Genomic DNA, 23,921 nt, shown 5'->3' with positions numbered 1-23,921 from the left:
ACATCGCTAAAGACGGCTGGTATTGACCGAACCAACAAATCATAATCGCTCTCGTATCTCCAACCGATCGACTATCCATGAGACCAATCGGTACTCGGCGCTAGCACAACGAGGTTGGTACTGACCGATCGACGTAACCAACCAACACCAGCAATCGATAAAATCGCGCAGTTAGAACCAACCTTCATAGCAACTTGCTAAACTATTATCCCTTCTAAGAGCAACTCCCGTTGTTCTTTAAAAGACTTACTAAATCAATAATTTAGGTAGTCAACATAAGAACTCATCTCCAACATTTCTTTAAATAAACTTACTTAATTTAGCAACTTCTCATCTAGCCTCATTTTCTCTCTACATTTGGCAACTATTTAGCAACTCCGTAAAAAAATGTTGACTGCATTATATAGATAATGAATGTAATTGATGATATTTGTGACTTATTTTTATATGGATAGATACAAAACAAAACTATAAATATAAAACTATTGGTGAACTTACACTTTTTAACTCCCAAAGTTATTTAACAACTTCTTAAATATGTGATTTATAAAGCTAAAATTTAGATAATTATTATTGGAGTTGCTCGTACATTGCTCTCCGATAGCTTAACAACACCATTATGCGACGTGCATGGGGCCTTGTTTTAGAAAAAAAACATGTCTACACCTATCTCCAAACCAAAAAAAAGGCAACGAGATAATGCCGTCCGCCATGGGGCCATCCGGCCATCCATGTTTTCACGAGCAAACCGAAGCAAAAGTGGCGAACTCGGAGGGCATATCTGGCATTCCTAATTCTAGTAGGCCCTTGCTTGTAAGCGGCACCCAATAGCATAACAACCACACCTGAGGCTGCGGCCTTTGTGCCATCCAGGGGTCGTCGTCGTCACTCTCTCCCTCTCGCCCTCGCCATCGCCATCGCCCTCGCGGTCTCGCCGCGGCATAAACAAAACAAGCAAAGCAAGGCAAAGGCAAAGGCAAAACCCCACCTCCTCGCTCCGCACCTCGTCGTCTGCTTTTCCTCGGTGCGGAACACAAGCCCCTGCCGCCTCCATTACCGGGCTGTGCCTGTGCGAGGCTGCGAGCGTGGTGGCTGTGTCTGGCTTTGCGGCGGCGGCGGTGATGGTGGTGGAGATGGACGGAGGCGTGGGAGTAGCAGCAGCAGGAGGAGGAGGAGCGCAGACGCCGGCGCCGCCGCCGCCGCGGCGGTGGCGCTTGGCGGACGAGCGGTGCGACCTGCGCGCCATGGAGACGGACTACGTGCGGCGGTTCCACCGGCACGAGCCCCGCGACCACCAGTGCTCCTCCGCCGTCGCCAAGCACATCAAGGCGCCTGTCCACCTTGTGAGCGCCTGCCTCTCTCTCTCAATCTCTTCCTTCCATTCCACGCCGCTGAATCAGATATATCAATCCCTCGCCTACTGCCTGCTCTGCTATGCTTTTTCTCCGCGCCGCCGTGCCGTTTCCACGTTTCCATGGCGAGAGTATGTAGGGTGTTGTGTCGCGCTCGCGCAGTCGATCCGCCGCCGAGACATCGTTTCGATCGGTTTCTCGATTTCTCCTTTTGTCTGGCCGGGTCCCGCCGCCCGGCGCCCCCGGTTTTGGAGTGCCGATGCGCGGCTCCTTGATTAGGAAACAAGGATGCCCGATTTGGATGCCGTCTTGAACTTGAACCGGCCCTGCTCTGCTTCTGCTTGCTCGTCTCTCCCGTCGTCATCCTTTCTCTCTTTTCACGCGATTGGTCGGGCGGATCCATTGCTGGGAGGACCCACGTCGCTTTAGCCGAAATCTAAGATTTGCATTTCCTGCCAAGAAACCGCCTGTGAATTTTTTTCTGAGCTCTCGCGAGATGAACATGAGAGATGCATGATTGGTTGCAAAGGCAAATGATACACACAGAAAAGCCTCGACGATTTTTAATTCGCCGTTCTGTAGTACTGTAACCTCGTCTCACCGTGGGTGGGAAGATGCTTCCCCCCCACCCGCACCTCGCGAGATGCCCGCTCGCTGAATCTGCTTTCCGCCAGATTAATTACTTTGAGATTTCTATCTAGCTGCTCATGCATTGTTTTGCTGGCCTGTATCCCCCGCGTTATTAGGCTTTGAAGTGTTGCCGCTTTATTCTGCAAGTAATCTAGTAATCGAGACGGTCAGACGGCGGTGGTGGTGGTGGGAGGGAGGGAGATACGCTTCACTTCACTTGGACTCCACTCCTTTTGGACGTGGTTCAGCTTCAGCACAAGATCAGATGCAAAACTAGTAATCTTACCCAAAAAAAACACATTAGCTTTTGCATAATTATGCGATGCGATGCACTGAATTGATTACTGTTTCAGAGGGAACCATCGTTTCTGGCTGACTTTCCAGCCCAAGTTTTCAGCATATTCCAAAAGGATGCTTGTGAATATGCTTAGCAACCTCAAGGGCTCTAGGCCTCATTTTATAACTGTGTACTGTGCCTCTGATTAGAAGAGATGTCATATTCCTCAAGCGTGTTTAGTTGACTTGTAGACAGTACACCGTTCATGCCATTTTTCCTGTTACAATTCCTGGCGATGGTTCAGCTGAGCCTGGTCGAGCTGTGCAGTTAGCCGGTCGGTTAGGGTGTTTATGCAGAACACTTAATACTACTTGAATAGCAAGCAACCGGGGACCTGTTTATTCCTTCGTCTGTTACATTGAAAGTGTGGATTAATCAATCTTGGTCACCTGCTTAAAGCTTAACCATACATTGAAGTGCCTGATGATCGAGTAATTGTCTTGTCTCTCAGGTCTGGTCCCTGGTGAGGCGGTTCGACCAGCCACAGCTCTTCAAGCCCTTCGTGAGCCGGTGTGAGATGAAGGGGAACATCGAGATCGGTAGCGTCAGGGAGGTCAACGTCAAGTCCGGGCTGCCGGCCACAAGAAGCACGGAGAGGCTCGAGCTGTTAGACGACGACGAGCGCATTCTCAGCGTCAGGTTCGTTGGAGGCGATCACAGGCTGCAGGTATGCTCTGTTCTTCATCTATCTATATTCTGTGCTGCCCATGCGAGATATTTTGCCCACCACCTCAAATGCGTCCTGGAGTTCCTCTGCCAGATGCATCTTGATGTGCTGCCCTGCGACGATGCCATCCTCGAGTGATAGCCCCCCAACAAACTCTTGTCGTCTATCTAACCAGAAAACAAGCAGCGGTTGTTGTTGTTGTTATGTACCGGGTGATGTTTGCATGCTCTCAACTCCAAGCATGGCACTGACTTGCCATCCTTTGACCTTACATGCCAAGTTCATCGCATGAGCACCTGTCACTCGCTGTCGCTTGTCGTGCTCCGTCCGTTTGCCCTCACTCGTCATCAGCCAGCGATAGCAACAAGTGGCCCATGGTCACAACTCACATGCGTTGCACCTGGATAATGGACGATGGACGCCACCTGGATATAAGTTTATCCGGCCCTGACCCCCTTGGGTTGGTTGCAAGAACGCCAGCGTGTGTGAAAGCTGACGACTAGTCTAATTCATCGATCTGCTGCATCTCACCTTCCTTTTCCTTTGCCCGCAGAACTACTCCTCCATCCTCACCGTCCACCCGGAGGTCATCGACGGCCGGCCAGGGACGCTCGTCATCGAGTCCTTCGTCGTCGACGTCCCCGACGGCAACACCAAGGACGAGACCTGCTACTTCGTGGAGGCGCTGCTCAAGTGCAACCTCCGGTCACTCGCGGAGGTGTCCGAGGGCCAGGTCATCATGGACCAGACGGAGCCCCTTGACCGGTGAATAATGAGTCGGACCATTATATTGCATTGCATTCTGTGTACGCGTAGACCTGTTCTCCAATGCATGGAGCCCCTAGGTTCTTGGAAAACTGCTATGCCGCGTTCAAAGTCAAGTTCTTTTTCCCCCTCCTTGCGATTGTGTTTTTCTGTTCTTCTCCGGCGTTGTATGTCGCGGAGGGAGAAGTGCAGAGTATGATGTGCTTGATGAAAATTGAAAGAAAAAAAAAAGAATTTAGAACTGTGAGGCCCTGGGACATCTTCATTCTCAGATCAATATGTGGACTTGAGGGTTTAATTTCTCTGTAATTAGATTGCTCCATCTTGATTCCTTTCTTTCCTCCGTGTGTGTATGTGTGTGTTTTGTAAATACATGTCCCAAGTGTGTACTTAGGGTACGTTTAGTTGGATTGACAGGACGGGACGAGATGAGACGATCTCTCAAATAAGGTTGTTTGGTTCAGGATCAAAGGTTAGGACAGTATTATTCCAGTGTTGTCCCTTAAAATTGGAGGGACGAGAGAGGACGTCAGGAGACGTCTCTGTCCAGGCTGTCCCGTGATCGTGTATGAGTTCAGCCTTTTTTTTTGGTAGAAAACGCAAAAGGATCCGGCCTCTGCCGCACACAGCCAAGTTCTTAGAATGTATGCAGCTAATAATTAGCTGATAAAAAAGATAAATAGGGAACTTTAACAAAAGTAAATACAACACCTCATAAGCAATGTCTCTTATTGCTACTCCATCAGCTCTTCGCGAAAATATCTAGAGCAACGATCTCCAATGCCTTGCTTGCCAAGTGAAAAGTCTCTCTTGCATCTTCTTCGCGAAAATATCTAGAGCAACGATCTCCAATGCCTTGCTTGCCAAGTGAAAAGTCTCTCTTGCATCTTCACGCTGTAGTATCGCCCAAAACCACAAACAATAAGCTCCTCAGGAAACGGTGACGCCTAGAAGGGGCGTGAATTAGGACTTCTAAAAACTTTCTCTAAACTAGGCAACAAATAAATCCCTAGAACAAAAACTATGTAAATAAGCAAACTAGGTTTTGTCAAAATGTTGCTATCTCTACTGCAAAAGGAGTTTTGCAACCTAAGTTCCAATCCTAACAATTCTAAGCTAGGAATAGAGAGATTGAAACTTAAGTACTTCAATGTAAATGTGGAAGCTAAATAGTAAAGGTAAAGATGCAAACTCCTGTGGACGCCGCCGGTATTTTTCTAACCTCACTAAACTAACTAGTAATCACCTAGAGCAAGTGCAATAGCGATCTAACTAGCCTAAGCACTACGCAAAAGCACTTATACTAATCACCGAGTGATTCTCTTCAGCACTTGTGTGATGGAGCTCTTGGAAATGTGGCTCTATGCTTGGGATAGGTCTCTTGTGCTCCCCACTCTCCATATGGCCGGCCAAGGGGTATAAATAGCTTCCCCACTCAATTATAGCCGTTGGGAGGAAGATGCTGCTCTCTGCGGCACACCGAACCGTCCGGTGCACCTAGATGTTGGAGATAGTCGTTTGAATTTGACCGTTGGTGCATTGCTGCTCCACACCGGATTGTCCGGTCCTAGCACCGGACTATCCTATGGTTCTCCTCCGGGTGCCACCAAAAACTAGCCGTTGGCGCATTAGCCATTGGTGCACCAGACAGTTCGTCGGGTGGCAACGGACTGTCAAGTGAGCCATCATACCGTCCCCCTAGTGAAGGTAAACCTTCGGCGTGTGGCTGCCCTTCCTTCATGTCTTGGACTTCGCTTGATACTTGTTGATCTTCAATAATGGTCTTCATAATATTTTCTTTTGAGGTATTGCATCCTCATAGCTTATGTCCAAAACATATTTGTATCCTATGAACTACAAAACACAGACACTTGAAAACATTACTCCAGAAGATTATGTTGATCATCAAACACAAAAAATCACTTAATCAAATGGGTCGTGGTCCATTTTCATTGCACCCCCTAAAGACAAATTGTATGAAGGAAGGGTATCTTTTTTTTGTCAAAAACAATATCATCACGAGTGTACCAAATTGCCCATAACATAGCTCGTACAAAAATCTCTTTTAGTTCTCTATTTCCAATGCTCGTCAACCAATTCCTGAACAAATTATTTGTGGCTCTTGGTGCATTTACCTCAGTAGCAATCTGTACTATTCTCCAAAAAATCCTAGCATGCTAACAATCAAAGAAGAGGTATTTAATTGTTTCGTTATGGTCACAAAAACAATGAATTCATTGTCGAGTCCAATTTTTTAGCTAGGTTATCTTTTGTTAAAATTACTCTATTGAAAATACCAAAGAAAAATCTTTACCTTTAAAGATATTTTTGGTTTCCATATAAACTTATTAGAGAACAAGGAACTCTAGTTCATTAGAAATTGATACACGGACCTTACTGAGAATTCTCCATGTTTATGCAAGTTTCAAGTAAATACATATTTTTATTGTAAGTTGAGTATGGAAGACTTTTGCTACTAGGTTATACTAGGCTGCCAGAAGGAGATATTTAATGGCATATGATTTAAGACATTTGCCACTGCCACATGGGGGATAGTTGATTATATTATATAGGCTAGGGAATTAGTACTTAAGGGATTTAGAGCCCATCCAAGTGTCCTCCAAGAATCTAGCCCGAGGATTTCGAACCTATCCAAGTGTCCTCCAAGAATCTAGTCTCACAACCATCTTTAACTTTAAAGGTACCACATTTCAGAAATTGTTTCTTGATCTTCAAAAGACCTTTCCAAAACCGTGAGTCATTAGGTTTAATTTGAACCAGTGATAAGGTCTTTGAGCTTATGTATGAGTTTAGCTATGGTTGCCATAATCAATAAACAAGCCTTATTACAAGAGACACCGTTGTTCAAGTTGGTTGACATGGATAAAATTGAAAGGATAAAGTATATTTTTCAACCATAATGTTGGACACCTTCCAGCTATCTAAATCAAACAATTCTGATCTTCGGTTTTGAATCCTGAATTACAAAATCCGGTAACTTACACCTTTCAACTATCTAAACCAAATGAATTTGATTCCCAAACTACCCCCTTTTCTAGTTTCTAAAAATAATTGTAAAAATCTATTTGGTATCTAAACACTAATGATTAATTTGATTTAAATTAGAAAACTATCTGGATTCATATCTAGTTCATGGTTGAAATTGGAGTGATGTGCAATTTAGAGGTTGAGAAATGTACTTTACCTAACATTAAACAAATATCCTAATTGTACCCTTATAGCTGGGAACTCAGCCCTTTGTTGCTGCTACCAAATAAGTTGAGAAGCCAAAATGTTTTCTACTGCCTCCTTATGTTGGATTCTCACTAGTGCCAACCTTTTCAATGATTAGGAATAGGGACAAGGAGAAACCATTATTCTACGCCTTCTACTCACCTTTTATTTAGACTATATATCGCAACATAGATGGGTCATTATTGTGAATCCAGAACATGGTTGAAACATTTATAACTCGAGCGTATTTTGACTTGAAAATTGTTTAATTGGTGGATTATGCCCATTGTATTGTTTAAAGTATTCTACCTTTTCTTTCTTAGAACATAGACAAGTGCTTAGAGAATTACCATGTGTTATCTAGATGCTTTAAAAACTAATTAGAATAAAAAACATCCTCAAACAATCTATTTTATATGCTCTTAAAAACTGCATTTGTAGCCCACCTAGTGCATGCCCTATACTAATCGCACCACAAAGCACCTCCAACCAATCTCCAGCAAGCCATAGGTGGCCCTAGCCACTTTGATGGTAGGGAGCTAGGGTTTACCTTGCTAGAGTTGAAGACGTGGAGACAAGAGACATCGAGATCGGTTTTCTAGTGTAGGGTATTTCCATGCTGAATTACTAATTGTAAATTTCGGAGCGTATGGGAAGGGTGAATATTGTGGATGCGTTATTAGAAGTATATGGACCTCTTTGGCAGTAGAAGCCAAAATGCGGCTTCAACGCACAAGTTCGTGAAAGCTACTGAATTCGAAGAAGCTACATTCTCGAAGAAGTCATTTTCACATAGATGTTTGCTAGGGCTTCCACCTTAAGCTACAGAAAAGCTAAAGCTAAAAAGCTCAAAAGCCCGGCCAAAAAGACTATATATTACCAACTATTAGGCTGTTTGCAGCAGTCTACCCAAAGTTTACCCAAAAGCACTGTTTTGCATTGTTCTGCACTGTAGACTGCATTGTTCGCAGAGTGTAGTTTGAATATGAGTATGAGGATGAGTAAGCTATTGAAGATAGACTTAGAGACAGTCTTCTCCAATCCATGCTAATATCTAATTTGGCAGAGCTTCTAAGGAGCCCTCCAGATGGTTTTATGTTTATTATTTGCTACCTATCCATTTTGGTGTTTAGTGCCAAAGTCATATTTACCATAGAGGTCAAGACATGGTTAAAGCCACGCTTTTCGACTCACAAAAACTTAGATGCAAAAAGTCCAAAGCACATAAAAAACCTCGGTCTAGAAGGAAATGACTGTCCTTTTAGTACAATACTAAGAAGAGACCGAAACATTGGTCTTGTTCGAGAAAATCCTTGAACTCTAGTCCCATCACTAATGGGTCGACGTCAACCGTACACTCTGCAACGGCCCAACCAGAACATCGCAACTCAAGAGCGAATGAGGCATAACGAAAGGATATTTTAACCAAGCTGAAAAATTCGCTCTCGAGTAGAATCAAACCCGGGTATTAGAGGTGCTACTCGTAAGTCCTAACTACTAGAGATAGAAGAAACTAGAGAGCAAAACCCTATATAGAAGGCTATAGAGATAGTTAGAGAGATGGCTGGTTGGTACAATATTTTCTATTTATTATTATATTGTATTTTACAATTCTAACATAGACCTAAATATATAGGGTATATTTACTTAACCAGAAATAATGCCGACTCTTGATATGATGATCTAGTGGCTGAGGTCATTTGAGCGGCAAAAGAAAGGTTGCCGTCATGGTCAATCGCTATCACAATAGGAGTGGTGGTTTTCCTTTTCTTCGCTTGACCATTTCTGTGGGCAGCAAAGTCTGATTTAATAGCACTAATGGACCCTTCATGATGTGTTTTTGCAGGAATAATTGGTGAAGTCTGTTTTGTGAGTGCTTCACTAAGAATATCACTCTAATTTGGTTTTGTTGTTTCTGCTTGGGAAGGAGATTACGCCCACGTCATTAATCTATATATATGCTCTTCCCTTTTTTTTGCCACTTTTGTCTGGTCCGATTTTTTTTTCTCGTCAGAAAAGTATTGTGAAACAATATAAACTTCAAAACTTATGAACAGAGTGGCACAAACGATACGATGAATAGTTTTAGAGAACACGTAAATTTTGAGAAGTATTTGTGAAAAAAACATCTACACAACTCAAAATTTTGTTATTTAACCATCACTTTTACTACCTCCATTCTTAAATAAATAACGTTGTTGACTTTTTTTGAAACTTTGATCCCTCGTCTTATTTAGAAAAAAAAATGAATTGTCATTTATTTTGTTATGATTTATTTTATCACTTAGGGTTGTTTGAGCATGACTTGAAATTTTACAATTTTGAATAAATATTTTGAATAAGACGAGTGATCAAAGTTTTTTTAAAAAAGTCAACGACATCATATATTTAAGAACATAGGGAGTAAACAGATTGAGGAAAAAGTCTATATAACCATCACTTTTAGAGGGTAGTCTATCTCAGCTTCACTTTCAAACCAGTTATTTAACCCCTTAACTTTATAAAATAGGACAAAAAATCCCCTGAATAGTTTTAGTGTGTGGTTATTGCTGATGTGGTATTGCTACAGTGGCTCTAGTTGCTGCTAGTGCGTTGTCTCCGGACGTGACATTGCCACTGTGGCACCACTTTTATCTATTTCAGTTCTACGATGTACCAATATCTATATAATTTTGCACACAAGTTTTGTCCTAATTTTTTTATAATTTTAGTAGTGACAACTAGGGATGAAAACGGTCGGAAACGGTCGGTAAACACTAAAACCATTACCGTTTTCATATTTTTTATCGGAAACAAAATCGAAAACGGTAACTCCGGAAACGGAAACGATATCGGTATTTCGGAAACATCGGAAACGAAAGTTTGGTGCGGAAAATACACCGGTAACGGTCGGAATCTAAAATACAATCGGTAAAAATATCAAACTTCATAATACAACAAAGTTGACAAAAGATCACAAAGACCACAAGTTCACAATTCATGATATAACAAGTTCACAATATAAAAAGTTCACAAGGATCACAAATTTATAATATAAAAAGTGTACAAAGATCACAAGTTCACAATATAACAAAGTTCACAGTATAACAAGTTCATAAAGATCACAAGTTCATAGACACAAAGTTCACAATTCACAATATCCACTCGATCTAGCTGACATGGCATGCTTACTTATGAAAAAAAATTTCCTCACATAAAAAGTTTTTCATAACCTCACAGGAAAACCCTAAAACCTAGTGTGTGGAAAAGACCAAATCGTTAATCTCAACTGCCTTCCAAAACCATCTATCCAAAAAAAAACTAAAGGTGTCCAAAAAATACAAAAATAAATAATCCTTATCTAGAGACGTACAGGCGATGCAAAAAATCACATGCTGGAAAATTTCGAAAAATTCCGAGACACAATTCCGAAAAATTCCACGACACAATTCCGGAAAATTCCGAGACACAAATCCGGTAATTTCCGACAAAAACCGGTAACCGAAGCAAACGGTCGGTAAAACACCACACCGATTCCGATACCGATTCCGATAGAAAATTCCGAAAACCGATTCCGTTTTCGAAAAATACCGTTACCGAGGAATCCGATCGAAAAATTTCGAAATCGGTTTCCGGAATACCGAAAAATTCCGAAACCGTTTTCATCCCTAGTGACAACTTAATACTAAAAATAAAAACTACATGAATAGAGTTTAATATTTTTGTCTTAGACTCATTTATTATCTTCTGAGGCTACATATTTTACTAGAGGTAACTAATACTATTACTAAACGACTACAATTTCGGTTGATTTTAATAAGCAAGTTAAGTGACCTTTCTTTTAATTAATAACTAACTGATTCTACATTTTTAGGAATAATTAGCAAACAGTAATAAAATGATCATTTTTACATAACCTTCCTCTTAGTTACGATAACTTACACATTTTTTTAGAATTTTTTAGGTCTTTAAACGTAGACTCATATAAAGTTCTTAGAAATATTTGTGTAAGTTATAATTCCACATTTAAAGTTCTCGAAAAGTTCTAGAAATATTTGTGTAAGTTATTTTAGCTGATAGGAGGACTATGTAAAAATTGAAGATCTTTTAATATTGTTTGCTAAGTGTTTTTCTAAAAAATCAAATGTAAAATTGATTTAATTAGTAATCAGAAGTAAGGCCACTTAACTTGTTTAATAAAATCAACCAAATTTTAGAAGCTTAGTAATAGTATTTGATACTTCTAGTAAAAGATTTAGCATCAAAAGATAACAAATGAATCCGGGACAAAATGATTAATATCTTTTTATGTAGTTTTTTTATTTTTAGTAATTAAGCTGGTACTTCTAAAATTCATAACAATTGTGCAAATATAATATCTGATTACGAACTTGTTTGTAAAATTATATAAATTTTAGATATTGCTAGATCACAGAATTGGAACAGGCAGAACTGGTGCCACAGTGACAATGTCGCCTCACTAAAACCACCCACTAAAACTGTTCAGGATGTTATTTGTCTGGTTTTGTAAAGTTAGGAATTAGACAACCGATTTTGAAAGTGAGAGGGTGAAATAGACTATCCTCTAAAGGAGAAGAGGTTTTGTATACTTTTTTCATTAGATTAACTAAAGCATCAATGCTGCGCTAAACAAGCTCTTGTGCGAAACAGAACCCAAATTTGAGTGAAATGTTGCATAAGTATATATACACTATTTTGTTAGCATTTTCCTATTTGGAGAAGAGGCATGCATGAGCTCTTTGTTCAGCTTATATTACAAGAGTTCTTACAACCAACGTTGTGAAACCTATCCCATCACAAGTCCAAGCACAAGGGTGACACAATCAAGCAGTCCCAACTAGAGATGGCAATGGAGAATTTTTCATTGGAGAATAGCTCCCCATCCTCATCCCAGCGACGAAAAAATTTCTGCGCGGGAATCCCTACGAATGCTTGCGGGAGACATTTCTTCCTCATCTCTGTTTCCCGCAAGGATAAATCCCCGACGAGGATCCCATCCCCTTTTAAACTATAATTGTGACATACATCTTTTGTTATCAATGTAAAACATCATCACTTATACACATTGTTAGATGTAAAAATTATTATATGTACATCAAAATGAACACATTACAATGAATGATCTCTTGACAAAGTAATTATTTATTTTTATTATTAACTATTACACAAAATACTATGACATACAAGTTTAACGGTCCCCGCGGGAATGGGGATGCAGAATGCTTCTCTGTCCCATCCCTGTTTACCCGCCGGGAGAGATTTTCCCGGTTTACATCTCGTGGGGGAAAAGCTTCCACATCCTCATCCCCTAATGGAAGGATTCTCCGTGTGGATCGGAGATCGGGACCCATTGCCATCTCTAGGCCCAACCCTATATGTCATCTAGTTTCCATATTTTCCCGGTTTAAATTCCAATGGGGAAAAACTTCACTATCCTCATCCTCTAATGGAATAATTCCTCGTGGGGGATCGGAGATCGAGACCCCATTGCCATCTCTAGTCCTAATCCTCTATGTTATCTAGTTTCTATAGAATTTAATACAGTGACAAATCAACAAAAATTCAAAATGGCAGAAAATTAATGAGGGGAGAGAAGAAAAATTGTAGATCCGGTTTCTCCCTTGGGAAATCAGGTCGACATGCGAACCAATGCATTAAGACATCTGCTAATTATGTATTGGAAGGCTTTCGAGTTTCTTCCCACACCTTTTTGCATGCCCTCCATAGAAGAGGATAGAATTTGCTATAGAGCCCATCCAAAAAAATTGTGGAATGAGTGTTGTGATTTCTATCTATGTGTTTTGCTGAGGTGGTATTTTGGACTCGGCTTCTACACATTTTGGGTTGGGACTGCTCTAAAACAATCGCTAGTGTGAGAGACCGGAAAATCTTGCTTTGATACACCACCTCAAGCTAAATCGATAATTAGAAGGAGATCCTTGTTTAAACTGTAGATTTCACTCTGTTTGTAGAGAGAAGTATGCTATTGTAGATAGCCTAACTTGGAAATTGGAATGGAATATGTGGCCGGTGGCGGAAGCAACAATACGTGTCCCAGACTATGACAGATCATTCGTCTACCAATTTTTATTAGTAAAATTGACGCTTTAAATTTATATGCTGAATGTACTGTCTCCTACAGTCCTCCTGTCATAGAGTATGTAACTCTGTTGCTGATACTCTAGCTAAGAGATCATAACTCTGTAGATCTATTGTAGAATATGCTGAATGAGCTATTTCATTGGTTGAACTAAACTAGCTAATATCAGTTATGATCTCTTAGCTAGATGATTATTAGCGGCTAATGCTTCTAAACTGCTCTTAATCTAGGCCCACTTTATTTGGCCAAAATATAAAAACTAACCCTTTATCCGTTTGTAAGTTTTGCCTGACCTACATGGCAGGGCATTTGGGTTGGTCGGGCCCACACACAGTCGTGGTCATGGACGGCGCCCTCTCCTCCTACTATCTTCTCTCTCAAGGTCGGCACGTCCATGGACCATAGCCTTTGCTGCCAGCCTGCTTGTCAACTTTATCACTGGGGCGGCACTCTCCTCTATGACAGGCACAGCACCACAATCTGCTGGGTAGTCGTGTTTGTGTTGCTGATCAAATTAATTTGGCGGCTGATCGATGTTTCATCAATGAACTTCGGCCACAAAGTTCCAAAAGGATAGTCAAATCTTTTGTGACATCTTTGGGCAAAAATACAAGGTTGAAGACTATAGGCTTTTTGAACTATGTTTTGCAGGAAAAATAGATTTATTTGAACAGGAGTTGGAAAATAAATTGACTGTTTGGGTATAAAGACTAAGTACCTGTTTTTTAATAAAGAAAACATTTTTATTAATAACCAAGGGCAATACATTATCTCCACAAAGTCTTGGTTCAACTTTCAGCCTCTGTTAAACAAATAACACACACCCATGCAACAAAGGCAACGACTGCTATGTAAGCAATCATTCTGTGCAAGCGTGCAAACAAACCATTTGATATATTAGATCGTGATCCAACCGTAGGTCACATTTAACACTTAAACCTTCCACCACTAGTTCAATAATCTTTATAAAAAAACTCTAACAAACCATGGTTGTATATGTGGTTGGATCGTAATCTAATGGATCAGATGGTTTGCTTGCACAGAAGGACTGCTTGCATAACAGTCGTTGCCTGCAACAAAAGTGAAAGTAAACACATTCTAGTGGTCTTCAATCCCGAAACTAGATCGCCACTCATGCTTGGAGAAAAACTTCTTGGACACTCGCACCAAAAGTTACAGTCCCTCCACAACTCATTCCTGTCAGTCCGCTCGCTAGAGGATAGCCCACTTCGAGAGCAAGCGTGCTATAGTAAGGGTAAGCTACATAGACAAAAATACAATCTTTTTTATAGACGAAGTCATTTCTAGATAGCATAAAGTGACAAGCATAAGGTGGTCACCCCTAGCAGAAAAAGGCCTTTTGAATTAATGTCAAAACTACGTAGCCAATCCTTAAACATGTGTTCCACACTATATGATTTTCGTTTTTCCCGAAGCTAATTAAAAAATGGTCCATACAGAGCGAATCGTGCGACACTAAAAAACAAGTGATTAGTTGTCTCGTTTTTATGACACGAACAACAAGATATTTCATTGTTCGAGTTGTGTTTTGCCAAATTATTCTTCGTGAGCACCACCCCACGTCGTAAATACCAAAGGAAAATCTTTATTTTTAGCAGGGCATTTAATTTCCACATGTTCTTATTTAGATTTCGGGTGCCTCTGAATATTAGAGTTGCATAAAAAGATTTTACCCAAAAAGGCCATTTGAGGTTAATTTCCAGTAGAAATCATCATGCTCATGTGTTAAAATAATATTCTCTATGCGAGATCACAATTGGGTCCAAGCTACTAGTTTTGGACCAACTAGAGTTCTCTGCCATGAGAGATTAGGAGGTGGCATATTAAGAGCATCACAATTGTTATAGATTTCAATCTAGCAATGTTATGCAAGCAAGGGTATTGAGCCTTTCAAGTTGAACCACCTAACCAGATGTCCTCCTAGAAACACACTTGGGATCCATCTTTCACAATAAAAGTACCAAAATGAAGAACTCCTTTACCTTCATTAGATAAGACCAAAAGTGTGAATCACCAGTTTTTTACTCCACTTGAGACAAAGGTTTTGAACCAAGGTATTTGATTTGCAAGAATTATGGCCATAGCTCATTAGAAGTGAGAAGCTTAAACAACCAATTGCTAAGTAAGGCGATGTTTGTCAAGTTTAAGTCTTGAATACCAAGGCCACCTGGATCTTTGAGCAAACACATGATACTCCACTTGGTCAGCCTAAATTTCTTCTTGTGCTCATCCCTTGCTAGTGAAATCTTGGGCAAAAAAAGTCCAACTTCTTAAGGACCCTTTGGGTTTGGAGAAGAAGGACATCATATACAATGGGAGGCTACTAAGCACCAAATTGATTACAACTAGATGCCCTCCAACTGAGAGATGTTTCCCCTTCCAACCACTAAATCTTTTTTTTTAAAACGCTCTTCGATCTTTTTCCAATCATTATTCCTTAATTTATTATAATGTATAGGAGTGCCAAGGAAATTTATCGGAAAATTACTAGCCTTACATCCAAAAAGCTTAGTGTAGTACTCTTGATGCACATGGGCTTCACCAAAACAGAATAACTCACTTTTATGGAAATTGATCTTGAGCCTTGAAGCTTGCTCGAACGCATATAGAAGTAGCTTCACATTATGAGCTTTTATCCAAGTCATGATCCAAGAAAAGTATTGTGTTATCTACGTATTGAAGGATCGATTGTCTATCATCGACCAGGTGTGGAATTAGCATTTAACGCCAAAATATGTTTTCATCTCAACGCACATATTTAGGGGTTAGCAATCTATATTATAGAACTCTCTAAAGCTTAAACAGATATATCTTTTGAGCATGTATCTCTTTCAATTGGTACTTATTCATAATTCATATTCTTGCTTGTACCAAGGTTTAATGTGTAGAACTTGTTTCCTTAGGCTTTACAAGTCCTAAGTGCATTGAATTACAAGTATTCATCACTTGTATGCACAAATTTAGCGGGAATAATTCTCTACACTTTAAATCTTTCAGACTAATGTGTTTTCATGTCTATTTTGTGCTTAGTCTCAAATTCAAAGGGAAATGGAGTTTTCAAGCATGGAGAATGCTTCCACTGCTACTCAATCAGTATCAAAGATCCCTTGCTCTAACTCAACTAGTCTTATGGTCATATCCTTGGAGAGGCCACCAACAAATTGTCGAGGAAAGGGAGAGCTTCCACTACACATTTGTTCGATATCAAACTCATGTTCTTAAAATTTCATATCTATGTTGACAAGGCCATACAAACTTACTCTATTTTTGGAACTTAATGCCAAAGGGGAGAAAGTATTAGGCCAAAGAAAAAGGACCACACCACCACCCTGTTTTCAAAAATTTTAGTCTTCCAAATTGTACTATTTCATTTGAGAAACCCTCATGAGAGATAAAAGGAGAAAAATGGTTCCATACCAAAAGGGAGAATTTATTCAGGGGAGCATTTCTTTAGCCAAAAGCAAAAGCATTTGAGAAAGGAGGAGCATTTTTCAAAACTTAAAAATGCTTGTGAAAAATCCATTCTTATTCCTTCGACCAAAACCAATTGAATTTTAAAAGGTTTTATCAAAAGTTTGAAAAATCAAATGCATGTGGTGCAAATGTGGTCCAAGATTTTAATCATGTCAAAAACACTCATATTCACTTAGAACTACTTTCACCTGAGTAGCTTATGTGAAAGTTCCCTTTGCCCAATAACATGATTTGGATGTCACCTAGAGGAGGGTGAATAGGAAAATAAAAGTTATCACTTGAAAACTGAAAATTCTTAGTCTATTCGAAGTTTGATCATAGTGGAAAGAGTTTCATGTTGAGTAGGTCGCAGTGGAAAAGTTCCTGTCTCAACTAGGGATGACAATCGGGTGGGTAGTATGCGGATATATAGTTCGCGAATCCATATCCGTGAGACAAAACTCAACCCATACCCGTACCCATAAATGTTCGTGGGTATGGATCTCTACCCATACCCGTACCCGCTATCCGGCGGATACCCGTTACCCGCCCGCCCACTACAATTTTAGCATTCAACATCAAACAACAATTTTATCACATTTCAAAAACAATTATCATTCCATCATCATCAAATGATAATTTCAGCACCAATCAACATGTCATAGGTAAAAATTGAAAAATTAGAATTTAGGATAATATATTAAATCCGAATGGCCCACATGTCAGATATCCATTGGGTAACGGGTATGGATACTGGATATCCATACTCGCGAAAAAAATATCCGCGGATACCTTATTATATCCATAACCGTACCCGCGGATACCAAATTCCACCATACACATATCCAATGGATAATTATCCGTGGTTATTTACCCATACTCGTACCCATTGCCATCCCTAGTCTCAACATATCCTGCACTTCAAAGATAGCTTATACCACAGATAAGTATTGAAGTGCAAGTATAAAGGCAATCAAGACAAAGAGACAGAACACAACACGAAATAGAGCACACAGACGCAGGGATTTATCCCGAGGTTTGGCCATGCCTAAAATACATGCCTTGTCCACGTTGTAGTTAGCCACACCTTGGATTGGAGTATCTTACTCCATTTTTCGTTTGCTCAGATATGTTAGTGCGGCAAATAGAGCCTTCCACAATGTTGATGATGGTTACAACAATGCCATGGTTGCTTACAGTCTTCTTGACAGCGCTCTGACAAAGTAACAACTTGTTCACGATCTTGCTCTAGCTCTATGCAGCACTTTCCCTCTCTCTAAAGGCTTATAACTCTACCTCTACACAAACTAGAGAGATACACAAGAGAGGGAGAGAAAGAATTGACCACAATGATGTATGGACTAGTTGGAAACACTTGTGTACTGAAAATGGGCGCCTAGGGGACCCTTTTATAGCTCCAAGAGAGCCACTAGTCGTTGCCCCTCCCATTTAGAAGCTGCTGAAAAATGTTCCTTGGACGCGAGGCCACCGGACTGTCTGATGCACCTCTACACAATGGTCAACGAATCCCAGATTAGCTGCCTTCCTCTTCTATGGGGCACCAGACTATCCAGTGTTTTCACTAGACTGTCTGGTGCTCCAATCCGATCGTTGGCCAACTAGCCATTGCCACATGACACATTGAACTGTCTGGTGATCAGCCTGTATTGTCCAGTGCTTTTTAGTTGACAAAGCCAGAGACCGGGCAGTTGGCTGTAGGATCCACCCAAGGATAGAAAGCTGGCCGCATAGGGCACCGGACTGTCCGACACATACCAGATTGTCCGGTGGGTGGCATAGACTGTTTGGTGCTACCAAGACAACATCACACTTAAGTGCTTTTTCTTCCTTTTCTTCTCCATTTGACTTCTACTTTTGGGAGGATCCTCCTGTGACTTAGACAAACACATTTAGTGTATAAACCAATTGACTAAGTCTTAGAAGGTTATCTCTTTCCATTCTTCTCTAGTTTTTCTATTCCAACTCAAACAGAGCTCCAAATGACACTTTCTCTACAAACATGGTTAGAGATCAAAACCAACGTGCCATATGCATAGCAGAAGGTGTATGCAAGATATTTTAACACTCAAACCTGCATACTTAACCTTCTTCATCGTTTTGCTCCTTTTGGCCTATTTGCGGTCGATGTTGGACTCCAAAACTCAATGTCTCCAAGACTTGCTCTAGATTGCCATTTATGAGGTCCAACACCCTGCAAAGGTCACACAGAACATATGCAAACATAGGAACAACCCAAACTAAAGGTAAAAGTAAACTTAGCTATTTCGGGTTGCTTCCAGTGACCTTGTTCATATCCAAGCACATGAACACTACTCCTTCTAGTGACCTTGTTCATTTCTTGAGCTTGATCTTGAGGCTTATGACTTACACCACATAACCATAGATGTTACCTCATTGGTTGTAAGTCATGTCCTAAGGTAGTGATCCTCGATGCACCATAGCTCTTCTCAACTCGATCAACCTTGACTTTGCAAGTCTTCTTCTATACCTCTGGCTTTGGGTTCCTCGACCTCTTTGACCTTCTCCCATGCACTCGGTACCTCGAAGCTCTTCTTGCCTCCATCCTTGGTTTGATCAGTTGTCTTCAAGATATGCACAACAAGTCTCACACAAACAATGTTCTCCTTTACTTGTTATGTCCACAACCATGATCAACTCAGCCTTTGGACCATCACACTTGAACACTTGTGTTGAAGTCTACAAGCTTTGTACTATGCACCTGTTAGTCCTTTAATTGAGTTGTCATCCAAACCACCAAAACCCACAGGAGAGCTTTCAATCTCCCCCTTTTTGGTGATTGATGGAAACACAATTAAAGATTACACATGATTAAGATTTAAAGCACAAATTTGAATTCTAAGCTATAGAATCATCCCCCCTAATATGTGCTTATATGAAAATCTCAACTTTGGCCTCATATGCCAACTAGCACATACTTAGGCTAAGTGCGAGCATTACTACAACTTAGTATTCATAGGGTGCATTGTGTTAAGAATCAAACCGTGATGCATATGACACACAAATGCACATAATCAGAGTAAAGCACCATATAAAACTAATTAAATAGATTTAACACAAGAATATCAACCTACCACTATTCACCATAAAGATACCAATTAAAGCACCATGGATACAATCAACACATGAATATCTATCACATGATAATCAACAAGCATGATAGATGCCAATTGATCTACACATCAAACAACTAAAGATGATGCTACACAAGATGATATCAAAAAATAAAGCATCGATTAGCATCGGAAGCATGCATAGATTAGCATTATAAGCACCATATATGTATTATCACCAAAACTAAAGCATTCTCCCCCTTAAGATCAAAAGGAACTCTAGGAAACCCCACCTTATCCAAGGTGAGCTCATCTGCATCACAAGGTTGAGCTTTAAGCCCTTTAGCACACAAAACACCTTCACCCTTAAGATAAGCTTTCTTATCAGGTTGAGGTAAGATTCAATGCATACTTTTCCTGCTTTGACACCAACACCAAAACCAAATTACAAACAAGAATGTAGGATGATGTCAAGGGACAACAGGGTATGAAGCAGGGAAAATACAACACACTAACATTACTCCCCCTTACTCATTAAGAAAATGCAACACAAGCATCAGAGAGAAATCAAGGTACAAATACTCAATATAAGAAAGTAAATACCTCCTTTTGTACCTTTACATTTGATGGTGTCCTTTCCATCTAGTTTGGTGGAGTTCCCTTTGTCATCAATTTAAGGTTTCCCACTTGAAAGCTTTATCTCCAGGGAGCTCCTCCACACTTGTGCCTGATCTTTTATCCTAATCTTTTCTTGTTACTAAGACATCATACTCAGACAAAGTTATAGCATAATTGGCACAAGAGAAACTTCTACTCTAGTGATCACCAAAAGATATCAATTGGAACACACTACCAAGGTTACCAAGTAAAAGATCATCACTTTATGGGTGAAACACTAACACATCTCCATGATATTGAGAGAAAAGCATCTAGGATCACCAACTAATAGGAGAAAACAACATAGAGGACGAGCAATCTTTAAATAACCAATTACAAGACTCAGTAGAGGTATCCAAATCCTGATTGCTCCATATCTTTCTCATCTTCCCTTTTCACCTTAAGACTATATTGGATCACTCAATAAACAGTTAGTCTCAAAAGACACAAGTTATGTGTGCCCCCCTAAAGTTGTGCATCAAGTCTTTGAATGACTTGCACCCTCCACATTCTAGCATTCTTAGAACTAGAGGGGTTCACACATACCTTGGTCTAGGCATAACTAAATTTAAATCAATTTGCATCATAGAGATATATCAATTTAATAATTGAAGGGATTCAACCGAAGCCTAGTGGAAACATTGAAGAGTATGCCCTAAGATAACACTTTAACAACAACCTAGGCATGTCACACACCAGATGATCATTGCAACTCATATACCAATTGAAAAGGAAAGATCATACATTGAAAAAGCAATATTTAAGCATGAGATCCACGCACACTATGATTAAAGGGAATTATTTAGGTACACAAATTGAAGGAAACACCACATTAATACATAAAGCACCTAAGTCTGGATACTACCAATTGAAAGGCAAGAAAATAGCTATGATCACAATTAATGGTACTTCAAGATATTCAATGAATTTGCACAGTTCCATTTTCCATACCTTTGACTTTTACCTGAATACCATGAGATCTACTCTTCTAGGCAGTATGGAGTGAGAGCACCATTTTCTCTCCCATGCACCTTCTTCCTTAAAATCACCTCGACATAGCTCAAAGGAGTGCATTAGGGACACAAGGATTTCTTGTTTTGGTACACACAGAGTACCGAGACAGAGAAATCATGTGAATATGGACTGAACAAAACAATCACGCTTGCATATAGATAATAATCAATTGTTGCATAGACTCAAAACATCACATCATGATTTATACAAAAAGATATAGGTCTAGACATATGCACCAAGAGAGCTAATCATACCAGATAGGTGTATCAAACAAAAAGCTACCAAGTGAAAGATTCAAGAGATAAACTATTAAGAACACAACCATGATTAATCAAGCATGATTCTCATATTAAAGAGACATGGATTGCAAGAGCACTAATTGAAAGACATGCAACATAAGCAAAACCATTCCAAGGATAGGTCAAGCAAGACGAGTCAACTTAAGAGCATCTAGAATTTCCCTTTCAACTACTCAAAGCAAAAGGAAAATATCAAATGAACTTAATGCTCTTAAGATACAGAGTTACTATCCTTTGGAGAGCTTGTTGCAGATTCTCATCAAAGTCTTTTGCTTGATTCACCAATAATGATTAAGGGCCTCTACAAATATCTAACTCGAGACGGACATGGAATTAGTAGTGCACAACAATTCAATCTTGGGTCAATAACTTAACAATGAAATTGACAACATAAGTATAGAGTTCGAGTTAACCGTCCTAGGCTCTTCTAAGCTCTCTAGTCCAACTCGGGGCACTTGCATGGTCTAGATGGCATGATTTGGTACCCATCTAGGGATGGGTCCATAAAGATCATTTAAGAGTATCTTGGGTACCCAAATAGCAGTTGTGCTAGTTCTAGGTGATGCCAACATGGGTCTAGCACAAGTGTATGATATGGGTCTCCTAAGCGAATAAGAATGAGATGAATTTATTGGCTTAGGAACATTACCCTTTTTACATACATTACGTAGATGACCTTACCACACTTATAGCAAAAACGTCGCTCAATCTGAAATGACGTTTGTTGTTTGTTATTTGACTTGGTGAGAGTCATCTTGGGGGATGCACGTCCTTGATTCCACATGAGAGGACATGGTGTGATCACGTGATTCTCCTTGTTACATGCGAAGCATCTCCTGACTTCATTCTCAGTGTCCATGTGTGGACTGGAAGCTCGCTTGTGGGTTTTGGTGGTTTGGATGACAACCCAATTAAAGGACTTACAGGTGTGTTAAGTGTTGAACATGTGCCTAATGTAAAACTTGTAAAGTTCAACACAAGTGTTCAAGAGCGACGATCAAAGGCCGAGTTGATTATGGTTGTGGACATCACAAGTGAAGAATAATATTGCTTAAGTTAGTATCGATGTTCATATCTTGGAGATAGATGATCAAGCCAATGATGGAAGCAAGAAGAGCTTCGTGGTACCGAGTGCATGGGAGAAGGTCAAGGAGGTCGAGGAATTCAAAGCCAGGGGTGAAGAAGACTTGCAAGATTAAGGTTGATCGAGTTGAGAAGAGGTTTGGTGCATTGAAGATCACTATCTAAGGATCACTATCTACTATACATATGTCACTTTGGTTTTGCTCTCTAACCAAGTTTGTAGAAAAGTGTCGTTTGAAGCTCTATTTGAGGTGAAACAGGAATTCTAGAGAAAATAAGTGAGTGAGGTATGATCCTAAGACTTAGTCAATTGGGTTATGCTCTAACTATGTTTATCTAAGTGTTAGGGAACCTCTCAAAGAGAGTCAAGATGAAGTGAAGGAGTTTGGCTCAAGAGAACCAAACTTGGGCCAGACTGGGCTTCACCGGACAGTCCGGTGTGCACCGGACATGTCTGGTGCTGGCTTGGTCAACTGGTCGCTCTTGGCCTTCGCTCAAGATTGCTAGCTATAATTTACCGGACAGTCTAATGTGCCTAGTTGCAATGGATCTCTAGGTGGTGCAACGGTTAGCAGGCAACGGTCGGCTCGACCACGTCAGTGCGCAATAGTCAGATGGGACCATCGGATAATCTGGTGTGCCATAGGATAGTTCGGTGCCCATTCGAAAAGGAAAGGAATCAGTCATCTGATCTGGTGACCATTGCACAGGGTGGTGTCTGGTGTGCGCCGGACTGTTCGATGCCCCTGCGGACAGAAGGAAATTTCGATCTTCTTTGCAAGGAAGGGGCAACAGTTAGGGGCTGTCTTGAGGCTATAAAAGGGACCCATAGGCACCCATTTGGAGTACACAAGTTCAGCAAACAAGTCTATACATCAAGTGATCATATTCGTTCTCTCCCTCTCTTATGTATCTCTCTAGTTTGTGTAGAGGAGTAGTTATAAGCCTTTAGAGAGAGGGGAAGTGTTGCTAAGACCAAGTGCAAATTCTTGAGCATTGTTACTATGCCAGGATGCTATTGAGAAGATTGTAAGCAGTCGTGATGTCGTTGTAATCATCATCAACATAGTGTAAGGCTCTATCTGTCACATTGACAGATCTAAGGAAATGGAGGATTGAGTTGAAATAGACTCCAAGCCAAGGTGTGTCTAACTCCAATGAGGACTAGGCAAGCATTTCAGGCTTGGCCAAACCTCGGGATAAATCCTTATGTCTGT

The 23,921-nt window shown here is 40.4% G+C and overlaps 1 protein-coding gene across 2 annotated transcripts; it reads left to right on the top strand.

Annotated features, from left to right (window-relative positions):
* The first annotated feature begins 812 nt into the window (after window positions 1–812).
* On the top strand, window positions 813–4,091 carry LOC100272864 (uncharacterized). 2 transcript variants are annotated; one of them, XM_008678547.4, is made up of 3 exons: window positions 813–1,343; window positions 2,771–2,986; window positions 3,540–4,091. In XM_008678547.4, exons 1-3 carry the CDS (start codon window positions 1,122–1,124, stop codon window positions 3,753–3,755), a joined length of 654 nt encoding a protein of 217 aa, XP_008676769.1. In that variant the 5' UTR covers window positions 813–1,121; the 3' UTR covers window positions 3,756–4,091. The 2 variants fall into 2 exon arrangements, with proteins under 2 accessions (XP_008676769.1, NP_001140789.1); NM_001147317.1 differs by having other exon boundaries at window positions 1,004–1,343; window positions 2,771–3,990.
* The last annotated feature ends 19,830 nt before the right edge of the window (window positions 4,092–23,921 follow it).

This window comes from Zea mays, chromosome 4 (assembly GCF_902167145.1).
Source record: "Zea mays cultivar B73 chromosome 4, Zm-B73-REFERENCE-NAM-5.0, whole genome shotgun sequence".
Taxonomy (NCBI): domain Eukaryota; kingdom Viridiplantae; phylum Streptophyta; class Magnoliopsida; order Poales; family Poaceae; genus Zea; species Zea mays.
The sequence above is the reverse complement of the archived record's forward strand: the minus strand, read 5'-3'. Positions and strand labels throughout refer to the sequence as shown.